We start from the raw sequence: 24,300 nt of genomic DNA on the forward strand, positions 1-24,300 counted from the left end.
GGTCGAGTTCAATCCCCGGGCCCTCCTCACCAAAATAAAACTCATACAGCTCTACATGAAATTGTTGATGGCAATTGGACCTAGGAAGTGGACTCCAGAGGTCGGGATGCAGGGAGTCTAGAGTACAAGGGAAGTGATTTAGTCATGCCTAACCTTTACATGTATACATATATATACATACACGCATATGTGTGTATTTATGTTTTTGTAATAATTTCTTTCCAAAATAGAGAATCTGATTTATCAGCTTATCTTGTGCCATGTAACACTTCACCAGCCAGTTGGATACATCCATGGGGCTGTGGGCAGGAGGGACCTTAAGTGACACATTTAAAATAGATTTCTTGAGACCCAAACGCATAAGCAGACACTCTTCCTCCTCTGCCAGCTCCCTGACTGACACTCAGGAGCAGCTAATGCCAGAAAGCCACGGAGTTGTGACTTTTCAAGGCCACTTCTTCTTGGGCACAGTTGGAGAGGAGAGGGAAAGGAGAGCAGAGACGTGGGGCTACATGATAGATAACAGGAAACAGTGGAAATTGAAATCTTAATTTTGTCACCTGCTGTGTTTTAATTTAGGGGTGGGTACAGGGATTGAACTCAGAGGTACTCCACCACTGATCACATCCCCAGCCCTATTTTGTATTTTATTTAGAGACAGGGTTTCACTGAGTCGTTTAGCACCTCTCTTGCTGAGGCTGGTTTTGAAGTCATGATCCTCCTGCCTAGTCTCTTGAGCTGCTGGGATTACAGGCATGCCCCCACTGCACCCGAATACCTGCTGAGTTTTAGAGTGAAAATTTTTGTGTATGTAATTAAATTGTGTATGTAATTTAAAAAAATTCTTTGACAAGATGTACATTTTCTTCTTTCTTTCTTCCTTCCTTCCTTCCTTTTTCAGTGCTGGGGAGTGAACTACTGAGCTATAGTCAGTCTATGATCCCAGCCTCCAAATTTGCTGCTTTTATTGGGATTTTCTCCACTTTGTGTATTCTCATTTATGTAAGGCCACTCCTCAGTTTCTTGAGAGTAACAATTGCTCTAAGAATGATTTGGGATGGGCATAATGCATTCCTGTAGGAGGATTAGGAGGCTAAAGCAGGAGGATTGCAAGTTCAAAGCCAGCTTCAGCAACTTTGTGAGGCCCTAAGCAACTGAGCAAGAACTTGTCTCTAAATGAAATATTTAAAAAGGGCAGTAGATGTGGCTCAGTGGTTAAGCACCCCTGGGTTCAATCTCTGGTACCAAAAAAAAAAAAAAAAGATTCAGTATTCAGATGCCTGGGAATACTGACAGTTTGTTTTTCCAGAAATTTGTACATAAAAATCAACTTTTGCTATAGATATAAATTCTATAAATTTAAATTCTTAAAAACATTGACGGTTGTTTTAGGTTCCATGTGACTTAAAACAGTTTTCTAATATTTGTATGCTTCCAAAGACATTTCTTATCTATAGAAAAAGGAGTGATCAAACTACCAAATTTGGGGGCTTTTAGTTTTTTTCTCTTTTTAAAACAGTTTTGTACACACTAAATATTCACTCATTTAAAACGCACAATTCTGTGGTTTTTAGTATGTTTGCAGAGCTGTGCAACATCACCACAATCAATTTTAGAACCTTTTTTTCACCCCTGCCAAAAAAAACCTCATATCCATTAACAATCACTCTCCATTTCCTCCCAAACCCTATAAGCCCCAAGCAACCACTAATCTACTTTCTAGCTCTATAAATTATCTATTCTAGACTTTTCATATAAATGGAATTATTCCTAATTTTTTTTTTTTTTTTTTTTTTTTTGGTAATGGAGATTGATCTCAGAGGAGTGCCTTACCTCTGCGTTACATCCCTAGTACTTAATTTTTTTTTTTTTTTTTTGAGATAGGGCCTTGCTAAGTTGCCCTAGGTTACCCTGGAACTTGTGATTCTCCTGCCTTGGATGCAGGAGTCAGTAGAATTATAGGTGTGTGCCACTGTGCCCAACCAATTCCGTTTCCTTCTAAAGCCTTCTAGTAGTTTTGTCATGAAGGCATGACAGAGCAATGTCAGCTATTTAAAAGAATTCACTGAAACTGCTAAGATTAGCTTTGAAATCAAGCTTCTCCAAGAAAAGAACTATGGAACACTTTTATCAATAAATCTTCAATAAAAATAAGAACTTCCATTTATTATTATATGAGCACAAGAGCACATATAATTTAATATTTAGACTGAAGTGTCCATGCATCAGAAATTGTGCTGGATTACATATTTGTCTCTTTAATTCTCACCATACTGACCATTATTCCTATGTTGAGAAATCTCTGTCAGTGAAGCTCAGTAACTTGTCCAAACACACATGCCTATAGAGGAGCAGAGCTGAGATTTTGGCCAGAGTGCCTGTGCTTCATGGGCCACAATCCAGTTACAACTCCTGTTTATCTCAACACTGTGAGAGTCTTCTGATCTTATCTGCATCTGTGGACGTTCTGAATCACAAAAGGCAATTCCCACTGTAACAGAAAGATTGCTCACAACCACACTGAGGAACTGGCCAGGTGAGAAACCACCTGCTATAGCCACCACCCTCCTGAAGCCATGAACTTAGCTGCCACTGCTACCGGAATGGACGCCCTTTCTGTGCCAGGAATTCCACCTGGCCGTCACTGCCTTCCTGCACCTGTGAAGCTAAACCATGAAAAACCAGTGTGTTACCTGCCACATCTCATTCTGAACTGTCTCCCTATGTCAAGGTCTATTGGTAGAGCCTAGGTCAATATCCCATTTCTGAGCATATTTAAGAAAATTAAGGATTTTGTCTCCTGCTAAGTTCAACTTCACAGGTCTGGCTTCCTGCTGGAAGGAACCAACCAGCTGAATGATGCATGCCACCGTCAATATGGGTCTTTATGACCCAAAAAGTACCCAAAAGTAGAACAGCTGTTCACTACATCATTTAAGCAAAGCTCTGAGCATCTTAAGGCTAAATCTTAGGCAAATGGCAAATCATGATATAGCTGTGTGCTGTGGTTTGGATACGGTTTTAGTGTATTCCCCAAAATTTCATGTGTTGGCAGTTTAGTCCCCAGGGTGACCTTATTGGGAGGTGGTATGGAACCTTTAAAAGGTAGGGACTAGTGGGAGGTCCTTAGGTTAATTGGGGGTGTGCTCTAGGAAGGGCCTAATGCATTTCTCAATTTCTCATGTGACCCTGGTTAGTTGTGGCAAGAGGGTTGTTATGAAAGTCTGAGCCTGGCCCCACCCAGTATCTCTCTGACTTCCTGTTTCCAAATAAAATTTCTCCCTTACACAGGGGCTCTTGCCATGATAAGATGCAAACAAGAGGGTCCTCACACCAAAGCTGAGCCAATGCCAGGACCATGACCTCGAACTTCCAAAAGTGAGCTAAATAAACCTCTTATTTATAAAGTCAGCCCTCCTCAGGTATTAACTTGTAGTAATACCAAGTGGATTAATGCTGTGACTGAATGGAAGAGTTGAAAGGACAAGGATCCTGCATCAGGCTCATCCACATGGGACAGAGATCCATCTGTAAACTTCAGAGCAGATTTGCCACCAGACCAAGTGCTTCTTGCTAGAAGGTCTTCAAGGGCACAGATGTCTTCTTTACCTTTATATACCAGGTAGGACCCCTCCACCCAGGAGGTGGTAGGCTCTCTTGGAACAAATGTTAAGATTACTAAGGGTATATTTGGATGTATCTGTCCTGCTATGGACAGGTAAAGTCTCTCTTCAGGGAGGAGGGATGGCATTCATGTCAATCATCTGGGGAAGATGTGGATCCTCCCACAGGAAGCCAGAACTTTGACGTTGGGTTTGGCAAGAGAGACAAAGCCCTGTGTCCCCTGGTCCTACTTTCTGGGTTCTAGATTCTGGGAGTGGAGGCATGGTCAGGGCACTTTAGGGCTTTTCTAGGAGATGAGAGGACAGTAGGCTCTGCCACTCCACAGCAGGCTAGGAGCTGGCCTCCGAGGCAAACTGGAGAGGGCCAGGGGTAAGGATGTTCCATTCTAGGGACTGTCTTTCCTTCCCTTATGTCATCCTGAGCTCTGAAGAAAGTGGTATTTAAAGGCTTCTCTCCAGTCTTAGCCAGGAAGGGGGGGAATTATGACTTTTGTGGATCTTCCCTTCGGTCAGAGGTGTAGAGGGGCACAGTGTCCCTTACCTGGAACCAAGGTGGTGGTACGGAGCAAAATTGGTATCCAACCTCTGAGGCTGAGGAGTCCTTTTGCCCCCACCCCACAATTATAGATTTTTTAAGAATTCAGAGAGGGAAATGATGGATTCTGTTTTATAACTTCAATAAATGTGTTGAATGAACAAAAGGGAGGGTGGTACTTATAAGAAGAGGCAAATCAGCATGAGTCTTCCCTAAGCTGGGCAGCTCAGGATACTGGAATGTCCCAACAGGTACCTGAGGCCTAGTGAGGACCACCCAAGTAGTTAGTGGCCAGAAAATATGTCAGATAGTAATGTACCCAGGCAGAGGCAAGATTAAGGACCCAGCCTGGGGCTGGGGATGTGGCTCAAGCGGTAGCGCGCTCGCCTGGCATGCGTGCGGCCCGGGTTCGATCCTCAGCACCACATACAAACAAAGATGTTGTGTCTGCCAATAACTAAAAAATAAATAAATATTTAAAAAAAAAAAAAAAAAAAAGGACCCAGCCTGGGAAGATAGTTTCTAAGAACTAAGTCCCTAAGTGGGTCGTGGGGAAAATGATGAAGAATAGGAAGAGGAATACAACTGTCCTCTTCAGGGATTTCAGCCTTATTCCTGATGTACCAGCACAGCTACTGAAGCCAAGACTCAAGAGAACAGAACTTGAGCAAAAACCATCTAGAAAACAGAAGCTACAGTGATTTGAGACTCTCTCCTTGGCTTCTTGGGCCAGAGCCCTGGTGTTAGCATTTGAAGAATGAAATTGTGGAGACAGAAGCCATGGAAAGGCTAAGAACCCGCAGAGTTGGATATGTGCCTGTTAGTGAGATCAGGAACCTCAACAAATTATCAATAAACAGAAAAGCTGACGGTGAAAAGGTGAAAAACTAAAAGGAAAAGATCAGGGCTGTATTGAAAGTGACCGATTCCAGTATGACAAATGGATAAACTGGCTCAAATCCTTTTTGGGGGTCTGAAATTTGGTTACTTAAATAATTGAGGCTGTTTTTACCTAAAAGAGTTTTCTCTCAGCTGGGTGTGGTGAGGCACACTTATGATCTCAAGGACTCTGAAGCTGAGACAGGAGGATCCCAAGTTTGAGCTGGCCTCAGCAACTTAGGGAGACCAGTGGTAATGTAAGACTTAGTGAGCTCAGTGGTAATGTTGCCGAAAGTTGGGTCCTTGTCCCCGATGTCAATCCAATAACGAGGACATGGTTTTGAGAAAAAGGAAAAAGAAGATTTATGGCTTTAGCAATAAATTTATTCATCTAGCAAAGGAGAAACACAAGGACTCCAATTCCAAAGGCTGTGATTCTGCCCATCAGCAGGATAAAGAGGTGATTCAGAGAAAATGAGATCAGGAAGGGTCAGAGAGAAGAAGGTTGGGGGGGAAAAAAAGTGTAAGTTTCAAGTGACAAGGGATACAGTCAAAACATCAGGTACTCCCTGTTACAGTAGATTACTCTGGGTTCAATCCCCAGTATCACCAAACCAAACAACAACAACAACAACAAAACCTTTCCTCATAACATGGAGAATCTATGCCACATCTTCAATATTATTAATTTAAGAAAAGGTTTTATCAGGGTATGATGATGCATGTCTGTAAACCCAGTGACTTGGGGGCTGAGGCAGGAGGATCACAAGTTCAATCAACTTATTGAAGCCCTAAGCAACTTAGTGAGACAAGAGACCCTGTATCAACCATAAAAAAAAAAAAAAAAAAGCTGGGGGGCTACAGATGTAGTTCAGTGGCAAAACATTCCTGGCTTCAATCCTCAATACAAAAAAAAAAAAAAAAAGATTTTAAAAAGATTTAAAAAACCCATGGTTATTAAATAAAAATATTAAAAATATAAAAATATGGTTATTATTACTAGTAGTTGTTTATGCGACACAGACCACTGAATAATCATTAAAGTAATTTTATTAATATAAACATTTACAAACATAAATTGCACTGTGCCTGAAATTAATGATTGCAATTTTTTGGTAAACCTCACCTTCAAGTTGTTCAACATTGAAAATGTTTTTATTAATATGTGCTTGCTGCAATAAAATCAGCCCTTCAGGTCTAACTCCTATTTTTAACAAGATTCACAGAATTACAGGCTCCTAAAATGTTGTGGAACTATAGCTCTTATTATAAAACTACATTTTTGGGGCTGGGGATGTGGCTCAAGCGGTAGCGCGCTTGCCTGGCATGCGTGCGGCCCGGGTTCGATCCTCAGCACCACATACAAAGATGTTGTGTCCGCCGAGAACTAAAAAATAAATGTTAATGAATTCTCAAAAAAAAAAAAAAAAAAGCTGCATTTTACACTGGTCACAATTTTTAGTGACAGAGTACTATCATTACAGAAGCCAAATTATAGATAACTCAATGAAAAAAAATCACTTTATACCAATTAATATCCCATGATTTAAGCAGAAAGCCCCCCAATTTCCTTTTGAAGATGTACATTTCTTTGTTGTTTTAATTATCACACTCTTTACATGATAATTCTTTCTTCCAAAATCAGAGTCCTGAGTGCTGTGCTTCTGAATCATATCTATATCACAGCACTCTGGGGACAGACCAGCTCCTTTTCACCATCCTCTACATCCTTCTAGGTGCCCAATTTTGTGGCAAAAGCAATTAACCAAACTTTTAAAAGTCAGAGTTCCTGAAAGTGGACAGGACAAAAACCTCAAGAATTTCAATCTTTTGTCATTTGCCAAAGATGCAAATGCATAAAATTTACATATCTTTGTTTATTAAAAAGTCTGTAAGACAGGAAATTGGGTCCATAAGACAATAAGTTAGCATCTTCACATGACTGAAAAGCCTCTGAGGAATTTAAGACACAGGCAGGCTTATGGAAACCTAACACTTCAACCTTGTGATCAGAGATGAAGCTTGAAGTGAAATCTTATATTTGCATTGAGCCTAAGAATTTTTACTATCTCTGAAAATTAAAAAAATAAACAAATAAACCTCTTTAAAAGTGGACACTGGAGTCTATTTCTAGAATTTCTAAATCAACTAGATATAATTGATTTCTGCAGCCAGAATGGATCATGAAGTTAGGCAAAAGTACAACCTAGCTGTTTGGTATTTTCTTCATTCAATATTCACAGAGAAGGTCTTTGTAATAGGAAGAGTACAAAACTCCACTAAGCAAATTTCCTGAACTTAGCTTTTAAGAGGATGTTCCAAAAATCTTAGAATAGTTTTGAGCTTTAATAAGCTCAGAAGTATAAATGCAGCAAACTCGCAAAAAAACATTTATCATTCAGAGGTTTGGTTAAATTTCATTAGTTTTTTGTTTTGATATTGCATATTTAGGTTTTGTTGTTGTCTAAGTACCTATGTTTGAAAATGGCAATCAGTAATTGCTTTTAAGTTATTAGATCTTCAAACTGCACTAAGACTTTCAGAATAACCTGAATGATTCTCAAGTCTGAGTTTCAGTTCTAGCTCATTTTACCTGAGATGCATTTAGACTCTGGCATGGGTTAAATTGTTTCCCCTAGAAGGCAGTTCTCTTCTTGCTATATTCCCAGAGCAAAGCTGGTTGATAACTCTCTCACTCAGTCCGGAGTTTTCTCACACATTGCCAAGGAAGTGATTAGTTTAGTGAAAAGTACAGAGGCACACAATTCTCAAATTCATATGATATAGCAACACATCTCCACCTCTATGTCTGATGTCAGAGCAACTGACAAAGAACTGAAGCAGCACTGTGACAGTGAACATCAAAATGATCATATTTTAATAAATTTCCACAGATTCATCCAGTTTAAAAGACCTGTCTTGACTCCAGGTGTTTTCTCTTCTTCCTGATTAATGTCATTTGGGCTTTTATCTGCATCTTCTTTTGTTTTTATAAGGGTCTCATATATTTTCTGGGTTCTGATAATTTCTTTCTGTGCATCAAAATGGACTTTTTGTCTGGTCAGGATGGGAACAATTAAATTAAAATCATTAATTCTCTTGTTTAGTTTTCGAATGTTTTCTTGAAACTGCTCACAAACTTGGTTCCACTGTTTCTGTTCTGCTGGTGTCATAGGATTTCCAAGTTTTTTCCTAGACACTAAAATCGCCTCTCTGAGTTGTTCAATAGTATCTTTTATTTCCTTTTGCATTAGGATCCATTCTGGTTGGTATCCATTATCTATCAATATTCTGTTCAGGTTGTGAGTCATGGGATCAATATATGAACACTCAGAAAACTTTTTTAGAGGTTTTCCTTTCCCGCTGAGATTGTCAAAGTCTCCTTTTGCCATTGATTCCTGAATGAGGTCCTCCACTAAACGCTCGATTGCCTGAGTTATCTTTTGTTCTTTGCTCTGTCTGACATCTTTGACAGTTACGCTGTTAGTGAAGTGCTGGCTTTGTAGCTTCTGCTTTCGATATTCCATCACTTGCTCAGTCGCACGATCTGCCCTAAATTGCCTATATTGTTTTTCTCGCTGACTTGGAGTCCCAAAACCAATACCTTCAAAACTTAAATAATGCCTGTGCTGGGGTTTATTATATTTGAATTTTTCTTCTTCTTCTTCCATTTCTTCAACTTTATTCTGTCTGGCATGTGATTGTTCTACCACGTGGGAAAGTACCTTCCTATAAGCTTCCTCAATTCTTACAAATGTTGCAGAATCAGCAGTACTAGAGCCGCTATCTGGATGGTATTTCTTGGCAAGCTTACGAAAAGATTCCCTGACATCATCTGCAGAGCATCCTTCATCTAGACTCAGCAGCCTATAATATTCTCTGATCTTCTTATTGGACTTATGGGTTGATATCATTCTATTTCTAATGACACCAAGATACGGAAGCATTTTCACTCCATTAGGAATCCATGAAGCATTTATCTGGTGAGATCGTAAGATCTGAGCCATCGTCACATGCATACTGTTCATCATTGTACTCAGAGTTCTTCTTCACAATGACCTATAAAATGACAACAAATTCAGGTTGAACAAAGTTATTATCAGTTGATTTCTTGTTTTTAGTAATAAAAGAAGGTGTGAGGTTATAAATCTAGTAAGGGAAAAATTCTTTTTTTTTTTTTTTTGTGGTACTGCGGATTGAATTAAGGGGCACTTTAACAGCGAGCTACATCCACCAGCCCTTTTTATTTTTTATTTTGAGACAGGGTGTAAATTGCTGAGCCTGGTCTCCAATTTGCCATCCTCCTGCCTCAGCCTTCTGAATCTCTGGGATTATAGAACTGCACCACGACGTCCAGCAAGGGACAATTCTTTCTAATGTTGCTGACAAAATTCTTACAGCGTGTATTTCACTGATGTTAACAAGAGAAATGGAAGTCGATGATGTTTAACATTAACGTATTGTGACATAATCTGGACTCCACTCCTCACTAATTACAGAATTTTAGAGCTGGGAAGTTCTTAGTGATCACCTAATCCAATCTTCTCATTGTATGAGAAAATGTAGTCCAAAGGTTAAGCAATTTAACCAGATTGCATAATGAAGTGTAAGCAAAATGGTTGGGGAGGGGGCACAATAAGGACGTTTAATTGTATCCTCAGCAGGTTATAAACTTTAAACAAACCATTTTTCCAACTAATATGTCATGGTCTCCAACGTTTCGGAAGTCTTCTCATAAGAAGACTTAGGCACATAAAACAGAGAGCAATGGAATATGTACCTGGTTATCTAGACTGAGCAGGATCAAGCGTCCAAAAGACTTAAGGCTCCATAGCTCATTAGGAAGGAGCTATCTACGAGTGCTGGGAAAGCAAAGATGACAGGGGAGATGGCCCTAGCAAAATGTTGGCTGCTATTTTAAAAATGCATGGTCCAGGGCTGGGGTTGTGGCTCAGTGGTAGAGCGCTTGCCTAGCATGCATGAGGCCCTGGGTTCGATCCTCAGCACCACATAAAAATAAATAAAGGTTTAAAAAAAAAAAAATGCATGGTCCAGTAAAGGAGACCTGTACATAGACAATGGCTATAGAATACTAGAATGGCTTAACTGAAAGTGGGAATTTTATATGTAAACGCCAAAAGAGCTCCTGGGAACCCCTGTTGGAAGAACGACTGGGGTCAACGGACTTGAGCATTGGTTCGGACGGAGAAGGTTACAGCGCAGTCGGTCCGGACCCGGGACACGCCCCGCCTGGCCCCTACTCACCTTCACAGGCGTGGGGAAGGGGCCCCGCGACTCCCGCCCCCTATGCTCCGCCTCTGCGCATGCGTGGGCGGGTCGCCCTTCACTCCCCAGGCGCTGGCGCGGCGGCCCGCAGCCGGGTTCTCGCCTGGGCGACACCATCTGCAGCCTTACTCTGGGGGGCCTCTCGGAGCACGGAGCCTATCATCCTGCCTGATTCCGGCGGATGACCTGGTTTACCAGGGAACCTGAAAATGTCCCCCATCGCGAACTTGACCTGGAGGACACAGGCAGGACACCCCGGAGGCTGCGGCCTGCCCCAGGGCTGCAGCTCCGCCTCCACCCCCTCCCCGAGCGGAGGTGGTTCGGCCGATTGGGCTTGTGGGAGGTGTACTTCCGCCCGAGGTTCGGGTTGGGGGCCTCAGCGACGCGACTTGCGGGAGGCCTGTCAGTGGGTCCCGGGCGCTCAGCGTCCGGAGCACGCGTGTCGGGTTGGCAGCGAAGTCTTTGTCATTTGGAGGAGATGACTCTGGGTTATTTGGGGCGAGGGAAGGTTAGGCCGATTGCTCCTGCAAGACCAGGACAGCCCCTTCCGGGGACACCTGAGTTGTCCGAGGTCACTAAGCTACTTAGTAACTGACCCAGGCTTAGAAAGCTGGTCTGTCTTTAACTCAGCGAGTACCTAACTCGAGTACTTAGCTCTAATGGCCAGGCGTTGGTAGAAGCTGGGGACAGGCTAGAAAAGAAGGGTCTGCTGGCTTCGGTTCAACCGCAGACAGGGTTAGGTGTATGGTACCCTCCCGCACTGAACAGGTAGAAAAGTCGTTTTTAAAAGGAGAGGAAAGACTTGAGGATTTTCAGACCTGGGTTGAAAATAATCTTTCTTCCATTTTCTGTGTGCTTTAGGCAAGGCATCTGTGACTGTTTGTAACCGAGTATTTAGCATTTTTGTTTACCAGGTACTGTACTGGGTGCAACAGCCGCCTGGGAGAAATACTGTTACCGTCCCCATTTTACATACGATGAAATAATCATTGCATCAAACTCACCCACTTGATCTTCATACACATGACTCCTTTCCTCTCAAATTTGGTACCAAATTCTAAGACAGCTAGAATTATCACTTTTAATGGCCCCAAAATGATAGAGCCCAAACTAAATTCAAAGTGAGCATGACCATTTCACCAATATTTAGACCACAGTTCAGATTAAGGGAGCTGAATCTGTCTGCCTAGCTCTCTAGGCTGTCCTTTATTAGACAGAATTACACAATATTAAAAAGCAATATTTTTTGTTGCCTCAGTGTCTCGTAAAGGAGCCAGAAATGGGCACCAACCCTATCAGTTATAAACAACATGATCATTGATTTCCTTCTGTGTAAGGAACACACTGAACTGCAAAGTGTAAAGTAGACCACACTGACTTGGATTATTTTTCTCATATATAGTCGTGCGGAGAGATGCATTGTTAGGCAATTTCATCTTTGTGTGAATATCACTAAGTGTACTTGCACAAACCTGAGTAGACATAGGTCAGTGGTCTTGAAACACAATCACAATGCATAGTTAACACAGGGTAGATGAGGCTATTATCAGGGTAACACAGCATACTGTTCTGCGGTAAACTTCTTTAAAAACTCTTTTTTGGGGGCAGGGGTGTACTGAGGATTTAAACCCAGGAAACTTAACAACTGAGCCGCCTTCCCAGCCCTTTGTATTTTTTTTTTTATATTAAAATAGAGTCTTGCCAGGTGCGATTGCACACACCTGTAATCTGAGTGGTTTGGGAGGCTGAGACAGGAGAATTGCTAGTTCAAACCAGCCTCACCAACTGCGAAGTGCTCAGTGAATAAAATACAAAATAGGGCTGGAGATGTGGCTAAGTGGTTGAGTACCCCTGAGTTCAATCCCCAGTACCGCCCCCCTCTCCAAAAAAAAAGGTCTTTCTAAGATGCTTAGGGCCTCTTAAAGTTGCTAAGGCTGGGCTCAAACTTTTGATCCTCCTGCCTCTCAGCCTGTGAAGTCTCTGGGATTACAGGGGAGCTATGATATTAGCTACAAACTTCTTTTTAATAAGTAGGAGTACACTCTAGAATGAAGATGAAAAGTATAGATAGTAAATACATAAACCATTAACATAGCAACTTGTTATCAAATATTATGTACTGTATATAATTGTATTGCTATGTGTTTATATAACTGGCAGCACCTGGTAGATTTGTTTACACCTGCATCACCAAAAGCAGATCAAAAGGGGAGCTACGATATTATAACAGCAGCTACTATGTCACTAGGTGATAGGAATTTTTCAGCTTCAGTATAGTCTTGTGGAATCACTGTAGTATATGTGTTCCATCTTTGCCAAAAATGACCAAATGATGTGGATGTAGGCAGTTGCTGGTATTGGTTAGTTGAATCAGTGTGCCAAGAGTAGGCACATTTGTTTCATTCTTTCTCCACGTGTAGACTTTTTATGAGTAATTATAAGTTAATTGCAGGCACTTAACCTCCCAAAATGCACTATTTCTTTCTTCAAAACAAGGACATTCTCTTAATGTCACCATGATACTATTACCCAATTCAGCAAATTTAACAGAGCATTATCTAATCTACGTATTCTATTTTAGTTTCATTAAATGTCCTATTGGTGACCTTCAGAACAACACATAAACTCCTACAGCAGCAGCAAGTTGTATCGGTGATAAAGCATTCTTTTACAGTTCATTGGCTCTATGATGACTGCAAAGAAACTGACTTGTTTTCATTAAATTGTGGTACCATAGTAACCAAAATCCATAGCTCCCTGCAGATTGATTGAAGCTCAGTATACACATTGGTCATCAACATTTGCAAATGGTGTCATCTAAGCCGCAATTCTTAGAACTACTGTGAATATGTGTTTCTCCCTGGGTACCATCTTAATACTCTTTTTACTCCATTTGATCATAGATCATAGAGGAGTTTTACAAAAAGAGTGTCAATTTTAAAAGAAAGAAAGTGATAGATTGGCTGCCAGGCTCTGTGGCGTGTGCCTGTAATCTCAGATGCTTAGGAGGCTGAGGCAAGTTCAGAGCCAGACTCAGCAAAGGTGAGGTGCTAAGCAACTCAGTGAAACCCCATCTCTAAATAAATTACAAAATAGGGCTGGGGATATAGCACAGTGGTTTAGTACCCCTAAGTTCAATCCCCAGTACCCCTCCAAAAAGGAAAAAGTTGTAGATTGACTTAAGAAGGACAGTATCCCTTTAATTCTTAGGGGATATTTCCAAGATCCCATGTGTATGCCTGAAATCAGGGCTAGTATTGAACCCTATATACTATTTTTTTTTTTTAGTCCCTGAGAGTATATCTCTAATAAGGTTAAATTTGTGAATTAGGCAGAGTAGGATATCAACAAAAATATATAGTAATAAAATAGAATTGTTATAACAATATAATAAAATTCCTAACATCACTACTCTAGTGGTTGGGGCCATTATTAAGTAAAGAGTTTCTTGATAATGATAATCATGGCAGTTCATCTGATAATCAAGGTGGCTAGGTATTGGATACCCAGGATGGAGGGATGATTTGCTTCTTGGGTGAGACAGAGCAGAATGGTGAGAAATTTCATCACCCTATTCAGGATGGCATAAAATTTAAAACTCATGAATTGTTTCTAGAATTTTCCACTTAATATTTTCAGACCATGATTGATGGTGAATAACTGTTCCTATTTAACCACTGAAATTGAAACCATGGTTAAGTGGGGACCATTGTACAAGAATAAAGTATGGGGTATGGGTGGGAAAAAGTACTGTGGAAAAGAGAAGACTCACACTCACTTGGACATTGTGTCCTCTTCCCTCTTCCCATCTGGGTTGATTAGTGACTGAATGGTTCAGGAAGGGCCACATGTGGAATTTGTGGAAACTTGCTAGTGGAAGTTGCCTTCTTCTCCCCAAGCACTCTTAAATTTTATTTCTAGCTTTGAAGTGATTTATCACTTGAGCCTGACTTATCAGCATTTTCTCTTCATTTCTTAAAATTATGAACAATGTATATACCATTCTCTAATTGCAGGCCACTAGTGAGGAAAGCAAGTGCACATCAGCTGCCCAGGGACCAAGATTTGGATTGTTTCAAACCTGTATTACATTCACCCAGCATGTTTATTGAAATTACTGCTTTATGGTATGGCTACACTTTGCTTTTCTTATCCTTGAACATGATCTGATAAGTTAAAAAGACCAGGACATGGAGGGTTGCCTCCTTTTTCTTGATGCTTCTTAATTGTCAAAGATTTTGGCAACAAAATTCCAAATACTTAAAACTGTCACTAACAAGCTGGATGTGGCAGTACATGACTGTAGTCTCAGTTTCTGGAGAGGCTGAGGCAGTAGGATCACCAGAGCCCAGGAGGTTATGGCCATCCTGACCAACATAATGAGATCCTTTCTCAAATACCAATAATAAAAAATTCTTAACAATAACACTGTGTGTGAAAGAATCATGTAGGATGCTTTAGCAGAAATAATTGGTTTTAAGGTATGTTTAACTCTAAATTTAGACAGCTTTGTAATGACATGAAGTGGTGGTCCCATTCAAAAAGGCCCCACCCAAGTATTGTCCCTGAAAGACCCTTTTACTACAACTTCTCCAGAAAGACCTCAAATTCTGGGTGACACTGGATCATATATTCCATGCTATTCTCAATTGAACAGCATAGAAAATAAGCACATAAATCCAATTTGCAACTCAAACTCCCTTTTGAAGAAGCCCTTCCTGACTAAACAAATGGAATCTGTTGTGTTAAATGAAATCAAGTAACTACATAATTTCCATTCTTTGCTTGACAGCTGAGGTTTAATTATCTGCTCTGGGGGATAACCACATGAGTATTTTGCTTCTATCCTTGTTCTTAGGAAACATACATGGAAATATTTATGGATAAAGGATATATATTTAAATTACTATCTAATGGCTTAGAAATAAGTGCATGTATGGAGGAAGAGAGAAGAGAGAGCATGCCTATAAGTTATAGAGTAGAAGTCTAAAGGCCGGGGGAGGCTGGAGATTTAGCTAAGTGTTAGAGAAGTTGCCTAGTTTGTGGGTAGGCCTTGGGTTTAATTCCCAGCATCACCAAAAAACAAAACAAAACAAAAAAACTAATGGGGAGATCTGGGTTAAAGGTATTGGAGAGGTTTTATATTATTCTGACAGCTTTCTGTGTGAATTATTTTTAATTTTTTAAAATAATTTCCTTTTAATTTTCAAAAATTAAAAGAAATTAAGATGTCCTTTAAAGACAGGAATAGTGTTGCACGCTGTAATCCCAGTGACCCAGAGCCTGAGGCTAGAAGAGCAAAAGTTCCAGGCCAGTCTCAGCAATTTAGCCTGGGCAATTTTGCAAGACCCTGAGCAATTTAGTAGGATCCTGTCTCAAAATAATAATAATAATAAAAAGGGCTGCAGCTATAGCTCAGTGGTAAGGCACCTTAGGTTCAATCCACAATACTAAATACATCTCCTTCAAAAAGCAAACAAACTGCAGGACATCCATACCATGGAATATTCAGTGATAAAAAGAACTGAGCTATCAAACCATGAAGACATGGAGGATCCTTAACTGCATATTACTAAGTGAAAGAAACCAGTCTGTAAAGGCTGAATACTGTATTGATTCCAAGTATTTGATATTCTAGGGGGAAAGATATGGAGATAGTAAGAAGGTCAGTGGATTAAAAAATTGGTGAAGAACTTGAATAGATATTTCTCTAAGTAAAATATACAAATGGTCAGCAAGCATATGAATGGATGCTTAACATCACTGTTCATTAGGGAATGCAAATTAAAACCACAATGAAACATCACCTCACACCCATTAAAATGGATGCTGTAAAAAAAATCCCGCAAAATTATAAATATTGATGAGGATATAGACAAATTGAATCCTTATTGGTGGGAATATAAAGTGTGCAGCTGCTATGATAAACATAGGTCTGCCACCACTTAGAATTACCATGTGATCCAGCAGCACCACTTCTGGGTATACATATCCCAAATAATTGAAAGCAAGGTATCAAAGAGTTATTTGTGCACCCATGTTCATAATAGTATTATTCACAATAGCCAAAAGGTAGAACCATCCGGATGAACAAAAAAAAAACACAATGTGACACATACCACAGAATAATCCATTTCAGACAAATGCTATGTCATGGTGAACCTTAAGGACATTAATGAAATAAGCTGGTCACAGAAAACAAATACTTCATGATTTCACTTATATAAACTATCAAGAGTATTGAAACTCATAGAAACAAAGTAGAACAGTGTTTGCCCGGAACTCCAGGGAGGGTGAAATGGGAAGTTGTTTAATGGTTGTAGAGTTTCCGTTTTGCAAGATGAAAATGTTCTGGAGATCGCACAACAATGTAAATATATTTAACAGTGTAGGTCTGTGATTTTATAATAGCTACAATAAATTTTATATGTATTTTATTATAATTAAAATGTTAAAAAAAAGTTGTTTTGTTTTTTTTTTAACATTTTATGGTTGCCAGTGTAAGGGGGGACCGGCAAAACATCGGAGGGAAAGACCACCCAAGAGACTGACTCCATGCAATTGGCAAAAGGGGATTTATTGAGGATCCATTCCAGCGCGCTGGGACTCTGTGCTCACTCAAGAAGGGAGAGCAGCCCAGAGCCCAGAGCAGAGTTCAAGCAGAGCTTAAGTACACTTTTTGGAGAGGGTGGGGGGCTTTGCATACATCAGAACAAATCATCATGAGGCGCGGGAAAATTGAACAACAATCCTGAGTTAGGATTAGTGCATACATTGGCGGGAACAATCAGGGCAGGGGTGATTGGCTGTTTCTAAGCGGGGTACACATTTAAACTGATTGGTTTAGGTCCTGCAATGCCTACGTGCCAAGCAACTCAGAACCCTTAGCTATTAAACAACCAGAAAGTCAGTGGAAATATTTACTGGGCAGTTCCAGCATTGTCCTAACAACTTTACAGAGATTACAGGTTCCGGGGATAGCAGAAGAATTTTAACAATACCTAGTCTTTACTTTTTAGCCCAGGCCTTGCCATTTAGAAGCTTTACAATGCCTGGTCTTTTACACTTTAACTCAGACTTTTGCATCTTAGAATCAGCTTAGAAATTTTACCTTTACACCAGAAGTTCAGTGTAGGGAAAAGGGATGAATAAATAGAACATGAGATTTTTAGATCAGTGAAAGTATGCTGTAATGATGGGGCAAATATACATTATGAATTTAGCAAAATGGATATAGAACTATATAACACAAGGAGTGAACCCTCAAGTATGACTTTTAGTTGATAATAACATCAGTATTTGTTCATCAATTACAGCAAATGTTTCACAACAACATAAGACAGTTAAGGATAGAGGAAGGGCAAAAGGGAAATGGGGAATATCGTGAATTTCTATACTTTCTGCTCAATTTTTCTGTAGATCTAAAATTTCTCTAAAAAACCTATCAATAATTTTTTTTTAAAACTTAAAACAGAGAATACCCTTTGAGTACTAGGCATGTGCTAGGAGGCCCTAGTGATGTTCAGAAGACTGAAGGCATACAGTTTTAGCTGTTCTTGTGAACTTGCATCCTTTGAGGTTACTTAAGAAATGTTACTTAGGAAATAAAAAAGATTTATTTTGACTCATGGTTCTGGAAGTTCAGGTCTGGGATTTGGCTTCTGGACATAGTGGCACATAATGACAGAGTGAGTGGCAGAGAAAACCACTTACATTTGTGTCAGAGAAAATGAAACTGGGATCTCATAATCCCCTTTGAGGGCATACTCCTAGTGACCTAAGGACCTCCCATAAGGCCCCACCTCCTAAGTGTCCCCAGCACCTGGAGACCAAGCCTGTAGTACATGGACTTTGGAGGGCACTATCCAAATTTAGCATCAGCAAATGCTACAATCAGAGCTTTTATACCCAGGAGAATGTCCTGTTAAACAACTACCAGTATGGCACTGAGACACAGATGTAATTAGAGTTCATTCCATGTCCACCAGAGTGGGGTGCTCTGGCCCTCAGTTTGTCTTTTTTTTTTTTTTGGAACTGGGGGTCAAACCCAGGGCTTTGTGAATGTGAGACAGATGCTTTGCCACTGAGCTACATCCCAGCCCATTGGCGCTCAGTTTGGGTAGAGTTTAACAAAAAACTGTACCAGTGAGTTTGACAGACATAGGATTCCCAAAGTCAGGGTGGAGAGCCTGCATCAATTGGTGCTTGGGAAGTTTGGACTTCATTTAGAGGTAAGGCTTTTTTTTTCCCCTCCATTAAGCTACAACCCCAACCCCTCACCTCCCTTTTTCATTTTTTATTTTGAGACAGGGTCTCACTAAGTTGCTGAGGTAGCTTCAAACTTGTGACCTCCTACTTCAATCTCCTAAATCACTGGGATTACAATCTTGCACCACCATACCCAGCAATGCATTTTAATTTAAATCCATTTTTTTTTCCTTCCAGGTGTCCAGGTATACCTAATGATACTTAGTGCACTTGAGCCCTGGTATCTTTTACCACATACATTTCTTACCTTTGGCTTCCAGCATTTGACTGTGATGGTGTGGGTGTGGATCTACGCCTTTATTTTACTTGATGTTTCTTGAGCTTCTTAGATATATAGATGAATGTTTTTCATAAAATTTGGAAAGTTTTCGCCATTTTTTTCTTCATATATATTTTCTGTCCCTCCCTTTCCTTTTCTTCTGCAGAGGCACTTAACTACTGAGTCACATCCCCAGCCCTCTTTTATATTTTATTTAGATACAGGGTCTTAGGGGCTGGGGATGTGGCTCAAGCGGTAGCGCGCTCGCCTGTCATGCGTGCGGCCCGGGTTCGATCCTCAGCACCACATACAAACGAATATGTTGTGTCCGCCAAATACTAAAAAATAAATATTAAAATTCTCTCTCTCCCTCTCGCACTCTTAAAAAAAAAAAGAAAGAAAATTTTAGATACAGGGTCTCACTGAGTCACATAGAGCCTTGCTAAGTTCCTGAGGCAGGCCTTGAACTCATGATCCTCCTGCTTTGCCTCCTGATCGGCTGGCATTATAGATATGTGCCAGCGTGCCCGATTTCTGCTGATTTTTTAAAAACATTTTCTCCCCCCCAGTTTCTTAGGTGGCATAATCTCTAGGTAATCTTTCTTCAAGTTTGCTGCTCCTTTGATCTGCCAGCTGGCATCTGTTATTGAGCTCCTCTGATAAAGTTTTCATTTCAGTTATACTTTTCAACCCTATGATTTATTTTATTGGAGCAGGGGTACTGGGCATTGAACCCAGGGTCTCACGCATGCTAGGCGAGCACTCTACTACCAAGCACATCCCCAGCCCTTTTTATTTTTTTGAGTCAGGATCTCACTAAATTGCCCATGTTGGTTTCTTGCAATCCTCTTGCTTCAGCTTCCGAGTAGCTGGGCTTACAGGTATGCACTACCACATCCAGTTACAACACTATAATTTCTACTTGGCTCTTTATGTCAGCTTAACTTATTAATATTTGTGATTTGATGAAACATCATCATCATACCTGCCTTTAGTTCTTTAAGTATGGACTCCTTTAGTTCTTTGTACGTATATATATAACATCTGCTTTTTTTTTTTTTTTTGTCTTTTTTGGAACTGGGGGTCGAACCCAGGGCTTTGTGAATGCAAGGCAGACGCTTTGCCACTGAGCTACATCCCAGCCCATAGCATCTGCTTTGAAGTTCTTGTAATGTCCAGTCCAGGCCTCTTCAAAGGCATCTATATTGCCTGCATTCTTTTCCAGTGTATGGATCAAATTTCTTCTTTATATGCATGTTTTATAATTTTTTAAATAAAAAACTGGACATTTTAGGTAATTTCTGTTGTGATGGTGAGTACTGATCCCTCTTCTGAAGGTGAAGGTAGCATTTGCTTTGTTGTTTTAGTGACTTGGCTGAACTAATTCTGCAAAGTCATTTTCACCTCAGTGTGTAGCCTAATCCCCCTTCTCAGATCCTCCTTTTATAATTTTTTTTTCAAGCTTTTTCCCTTTTTAATCTTTTGAACTGGCCATTGAGGGGTTGCTCCTAGGGAGGGATAAGCCACTTATGAACCAAAGGTTGTGCAAAGCTCTTACCCAATTGAGAGTTTTGCCCTTTACCATTGTGTGTGTGTATGTGTGTGTGTGTGTGTGTGTGTGTCTACTACAGTTCAAAGAGATTAGATCTTTGCCCCATAATCAACCAGCATGGAGGTTCCTTCTCTGACTGATCCTGGGAAGAAAGACTTGGGCATGCAGTATACCAGGCGCCAGGGATGAGTATGGTATTTTAGGCCAGGTTCTAAGACTTGTTCCTAGGTCAGAGTGGCTTATTTTGAACCTGTGCTTAATCAAAGGTTATAGTTAAGCCCCCTGTGTCTGAAAGGTATCTTCTTTTTGTTGGTTGTTCTGTGTGTGGCTAGGGGGATGCTTTTAAATATGTCCATGTCCTGTTCTGATTGTATCTGAGTGGGGGTAGCTTACTGTATGCACAGCCCATGGACTTCAATCTTCAGAGTTGACTTTGATCCCAGGGGTCCCTTCTTAGTTGTCTTTCCCTGCTTCACTTCTTGCCCTGCCATTTGCCTTGCCAAATACCTTCAAGCAAAGCAGGGTCTAATGGATAAGCATGTGGTCTCTGTTCAAATCCTGAGTTCATATATATCCAACACAACATTTATGTTCTTGGGCAAATGACTTAATTCCTCTGTGCCTTAGTTTCTCCATTTGTAGACATGGAATGATGTTAGTATCTGTTTCATAAGGTGCTATGAAGGTTCAGTGGGCTCTGCTAGACTCAGTGGCGCATGCTTGTAATCCCAGGGGCTTGGGAGGCTGAGGCAGGAGGATTACAAATTCAAAGCCAGCCTCAGGAACTTAGCGAGGACCTGTCTTTAAATATATTAAAAAAAGGGAGGTGGGAATGTGGCTCATGGTTAAGCACCCCTAGGTTCAATCCCTGGTACCAATAAACAATCAAACAAAGAAATTCAACAGGCTAGGATGTGGCTCAGTGGTAGAGTGCTATACCTAGCAAGTCCTGAGTTCAATCCCTAGCACTGCAGGGGAAAGAAAAAAAAAAAAAAAAGCTAGTGTTACAATTCGTCATTAGCATTGTGTCAGTGCTTGTTTTGAATTCACCAGTGAGAATCAGACACTTGGAATCCTTTTATTTCTTCTGCAGTGATCCAAATTCATTCAGAATAATTGACACTTTTTCTGCTTTGGATTGTGTGTGTATGTATGTGTGAGCACGCATGGATACACTGAGCTACTTACTCTCTGAGGGATTAGAGCAGGGTTCTCACCCTGTAGTTAGTATACATAAGAGGCAGAGAGGAAGCTTCATTAAAATTCAGATCTTAGATGCTACCTCTAGATATTCTCATTCTATGGTATCATGGAAGGCCTGGGGATGTCTTTCATTCATGTCTAGGTAATACTGATTCAGGGGAACAATGGACCCCAATCTGAGGCAAACTCACTAGACCCTAGATTTCTTTAGAGACTGTATGCCAGTGCAGTGGTTCTCAACTTTGTTCGGTGGCAAGAGTGGGGGGCATCCTCAAGGGTACATTTGCTGCTGGGGTTCCAAGCGTGTGCCACAGCACCTGGCTGGAGACACTTTTGATTTGTTATAGTTAGGAACCATTACTGGCATATAGTAAGTGGGGACACGTGCTTAGCATGCTTGAGGCCCTGAATTCAATCCCCAGCACCAAAAATAAATAAATAAAGATAACAATGGCAGAAGGTTCTTAATAATTTTAAATGCCATATTCAAGCTGGGCACAGTGTTGCATGACTGTAATTCCAGCAACAACAAAGGTTGAGGCAGAAGGATAGTAAGTTCAAAGCCAGCCTGAGCAATTTAGTGAGACCCGGTCAAAAAATAAAAATAATTAAAAAGGGCTAGGGATATGGCTCAGGGGTTAAATGCCTCTGGGGGATTCAATCCCCAGTACCAAAACAAATAAATATACAAATAAAATAAAAATAAAAGAGCAAGTCATATCAACTTCAGGATTTTGATTATCTCTGAAAATCTTTGGAGTAGGGATGGTGTTTCCAAGATTTTCATTTGAACCACTATAATAACAAACAATTAAAAAAAAGGAGAAAGGAAAAGATCAAATTACAGGAAGTGGAGAAATAAATTATGACATTTCCCATGTTCTGCAGACTATGAGAAAGATGACTTGTTTTTCTGGGTATGGTAATGGAAAGGTGGCCACTGTGCTTTGTGAATAAACACGTCACGAAACTATGCTCAAGAAAGGATAAACCATGGGGCTGGGGATGTGGCTCAAGCGGTAGCGTGCTCGCCTGGCATGTGTGCGGCCCGGGTTCGATCCTCAGCACCACATACCAACAAAGATGTTGTGTCCGCCAATAACTAAAAAATAAAGAAATATTTAAAAAAAAAGAAAGGATAAACCAATTTGCACTGCCAACATATTTTGATAAAACATTACTAATTTCTTTATCTTTACCAAATATGTCCCCATACAATTTCTTCTTTGTAACTGAAGCCTTTCCACCCTTCTAGTCCACAGAGCTGGTGGGACAAATACTAGTTACTTTGGTTTGCCTGGTGGTAAAATCCTATTTGGGGGAGAAGGAGGGCTAAGAAAATTAAAGACTATTTTTTTTTTGGTAGCAAAGATTGAACCCAGGGGCACTTAACCACTGAGCCACATCCCCAGTCCTCTTATTTTTCATTTTGAGATAGGGTCTAGTAAGGCTGGCTTTGCACTTGCAATCCTCCTGCCTCAGTCTGCAGAGCTGCTGGAATTACAGGTGTGCTCCACTGTGCCCAGTGGAAACACTGAGTGGTGGAAGACTAAAACCTTTCCACTATGGCCAAGAAAGACAAGGATGTTAGAGCTCTTCACTTCTAGTCAACATTATAAGGGAAGATCTAACCAGGGCAATTAAACAAGAAAAAGAAAGTGGAGGCAGGCAAATAAGAAAGAAACCTATGTTTGCAGATATTACTCTATACACAAAATCCCCTAAAGAACTAATAAAGAAAACTATTAAGGGCTAAAGAAAAGTTGCAGAATATAAGGTCAAAATATATTTCTATATGCTAGCAGTAAATAATCTGAAAAGGAAATTAAAGTGATTTTATTTACAATAGCATAAAAAATGCAGTAAATTTAGAAGTTTACTTCTCAGAAAGTTGGTCTTGATGACCTAGATCTGAAAAGAGGTCAAACATACATCAAAAGGGTCTTAGTTTCACAGCCAACTGGGAAATGTAAACTGCAACAATGTGAAAGCAGTATCCACTCACAAAAGTGGTTAAAATGGGTGGTGGAGAACCAAACCATATGCTGGCAAGACTGTGGAATAATCTAAACTCACATTGGTGGTGGGAGTGTAAATTGGCCCAATGATTTTGGGAGAAGGTTGGGCTGTATTTGCTAAAGCTGAACATATGAATACTCCTATCCTGGTAATTATACTTCCAGCTATGTATATAATAGAAATGTGAATATAAATGAACCAAATACACATGGACAAGGATGTTCATAGCAACAGTAATAATAATTCTAGACTGGAAACACCCAGACTGGTATCAATAGGATGGATAAATTGTGCTGTATTCATATACAGAATGATTATTTACAAATATATGCAACAACATGAATCTCATAAAACTAAACAAGCAAACAAAGCCACATGAATTGGGGTTGTAGCTCAGTGGTAGAGCGCTTGCCTCGCCCATGTGAGGCACTGGGTTAGATCTTTAGCATTGCATAAAAATAAACAAAATAAAAGCATTCTGTCCATCCACAATTACAAAATAAAAAACAAAACAAACAACAAAACCAAAGCCAGATATAAACAACAACAAAAGTACACCTTGTAGGGTCCTGTTTATATAAAACTTAATATCAAGAAAAACAAATTAGAAGTCAGAGGAGTGTATTCTTTGCTGAGGTGCAAGTGGGGTAAGAGTGATGACTAGAAGGGAAAAGAA

At 40.3% G+C, this 24,300-nt stretch overlaps 1 protein-coding gene and 1 non-coding gene across 2 annotated transcripts; one reads left to right on the forward strand and one right to left on the reverse strand.

Annotated features, from left to right (window-relative positions):
• Positions 1-6,069: 6,069 nt before the first annotated feature.
• Positions 6,070-10,608, reverse strand: Dnajc28 (DnaJ heat shock protein family (Hsp40) member C28). Its single transcript, XM_026393585.2, has 2 exons — positions 10,303-10,608; positions 6,070-9,096 (listed from the first exon to the last, which is right to left on the reverse strand). The coding sequence occupies exon 2, from the start codon at positions 9,066-9,068 to the stop codon at positions 7,908-7,910; it is 1,161 nt and encodes a 386-aa protein (XP_026249370.1). The 5' UTR covers positions 9,069-9,096; positions 10,303-10,608; the 3' UTR covers positions 6,070-7,907.
• Trnaa-agc (transfer RNA alanine (anticodon AGC)) lies at positions 9,977-10,049 on the forward strand. Its single transcript has one exon. It is a non-coding gene; the product is annotated as a tRNA-Ala (tRNA).
• Positions 10,609-24,300: the final 13,692 nt, after the last annotated feature.

Source organism: Urocitellus parryii, chromosome 2, assembly GCF_045843805.1.
Source record: "Urocitellus parryii isolate mUroPar1 chromosome 2, mUroPar1.hap1, whole genome shotgun sequence".
Classification (NCBI taxonomy): domain Eukaryota; kingdom Metazoa; phylum Chordata; class Mammalia; order Rodentia; family Sciuridae; genus Urocitellus; species Urocitellus parryii.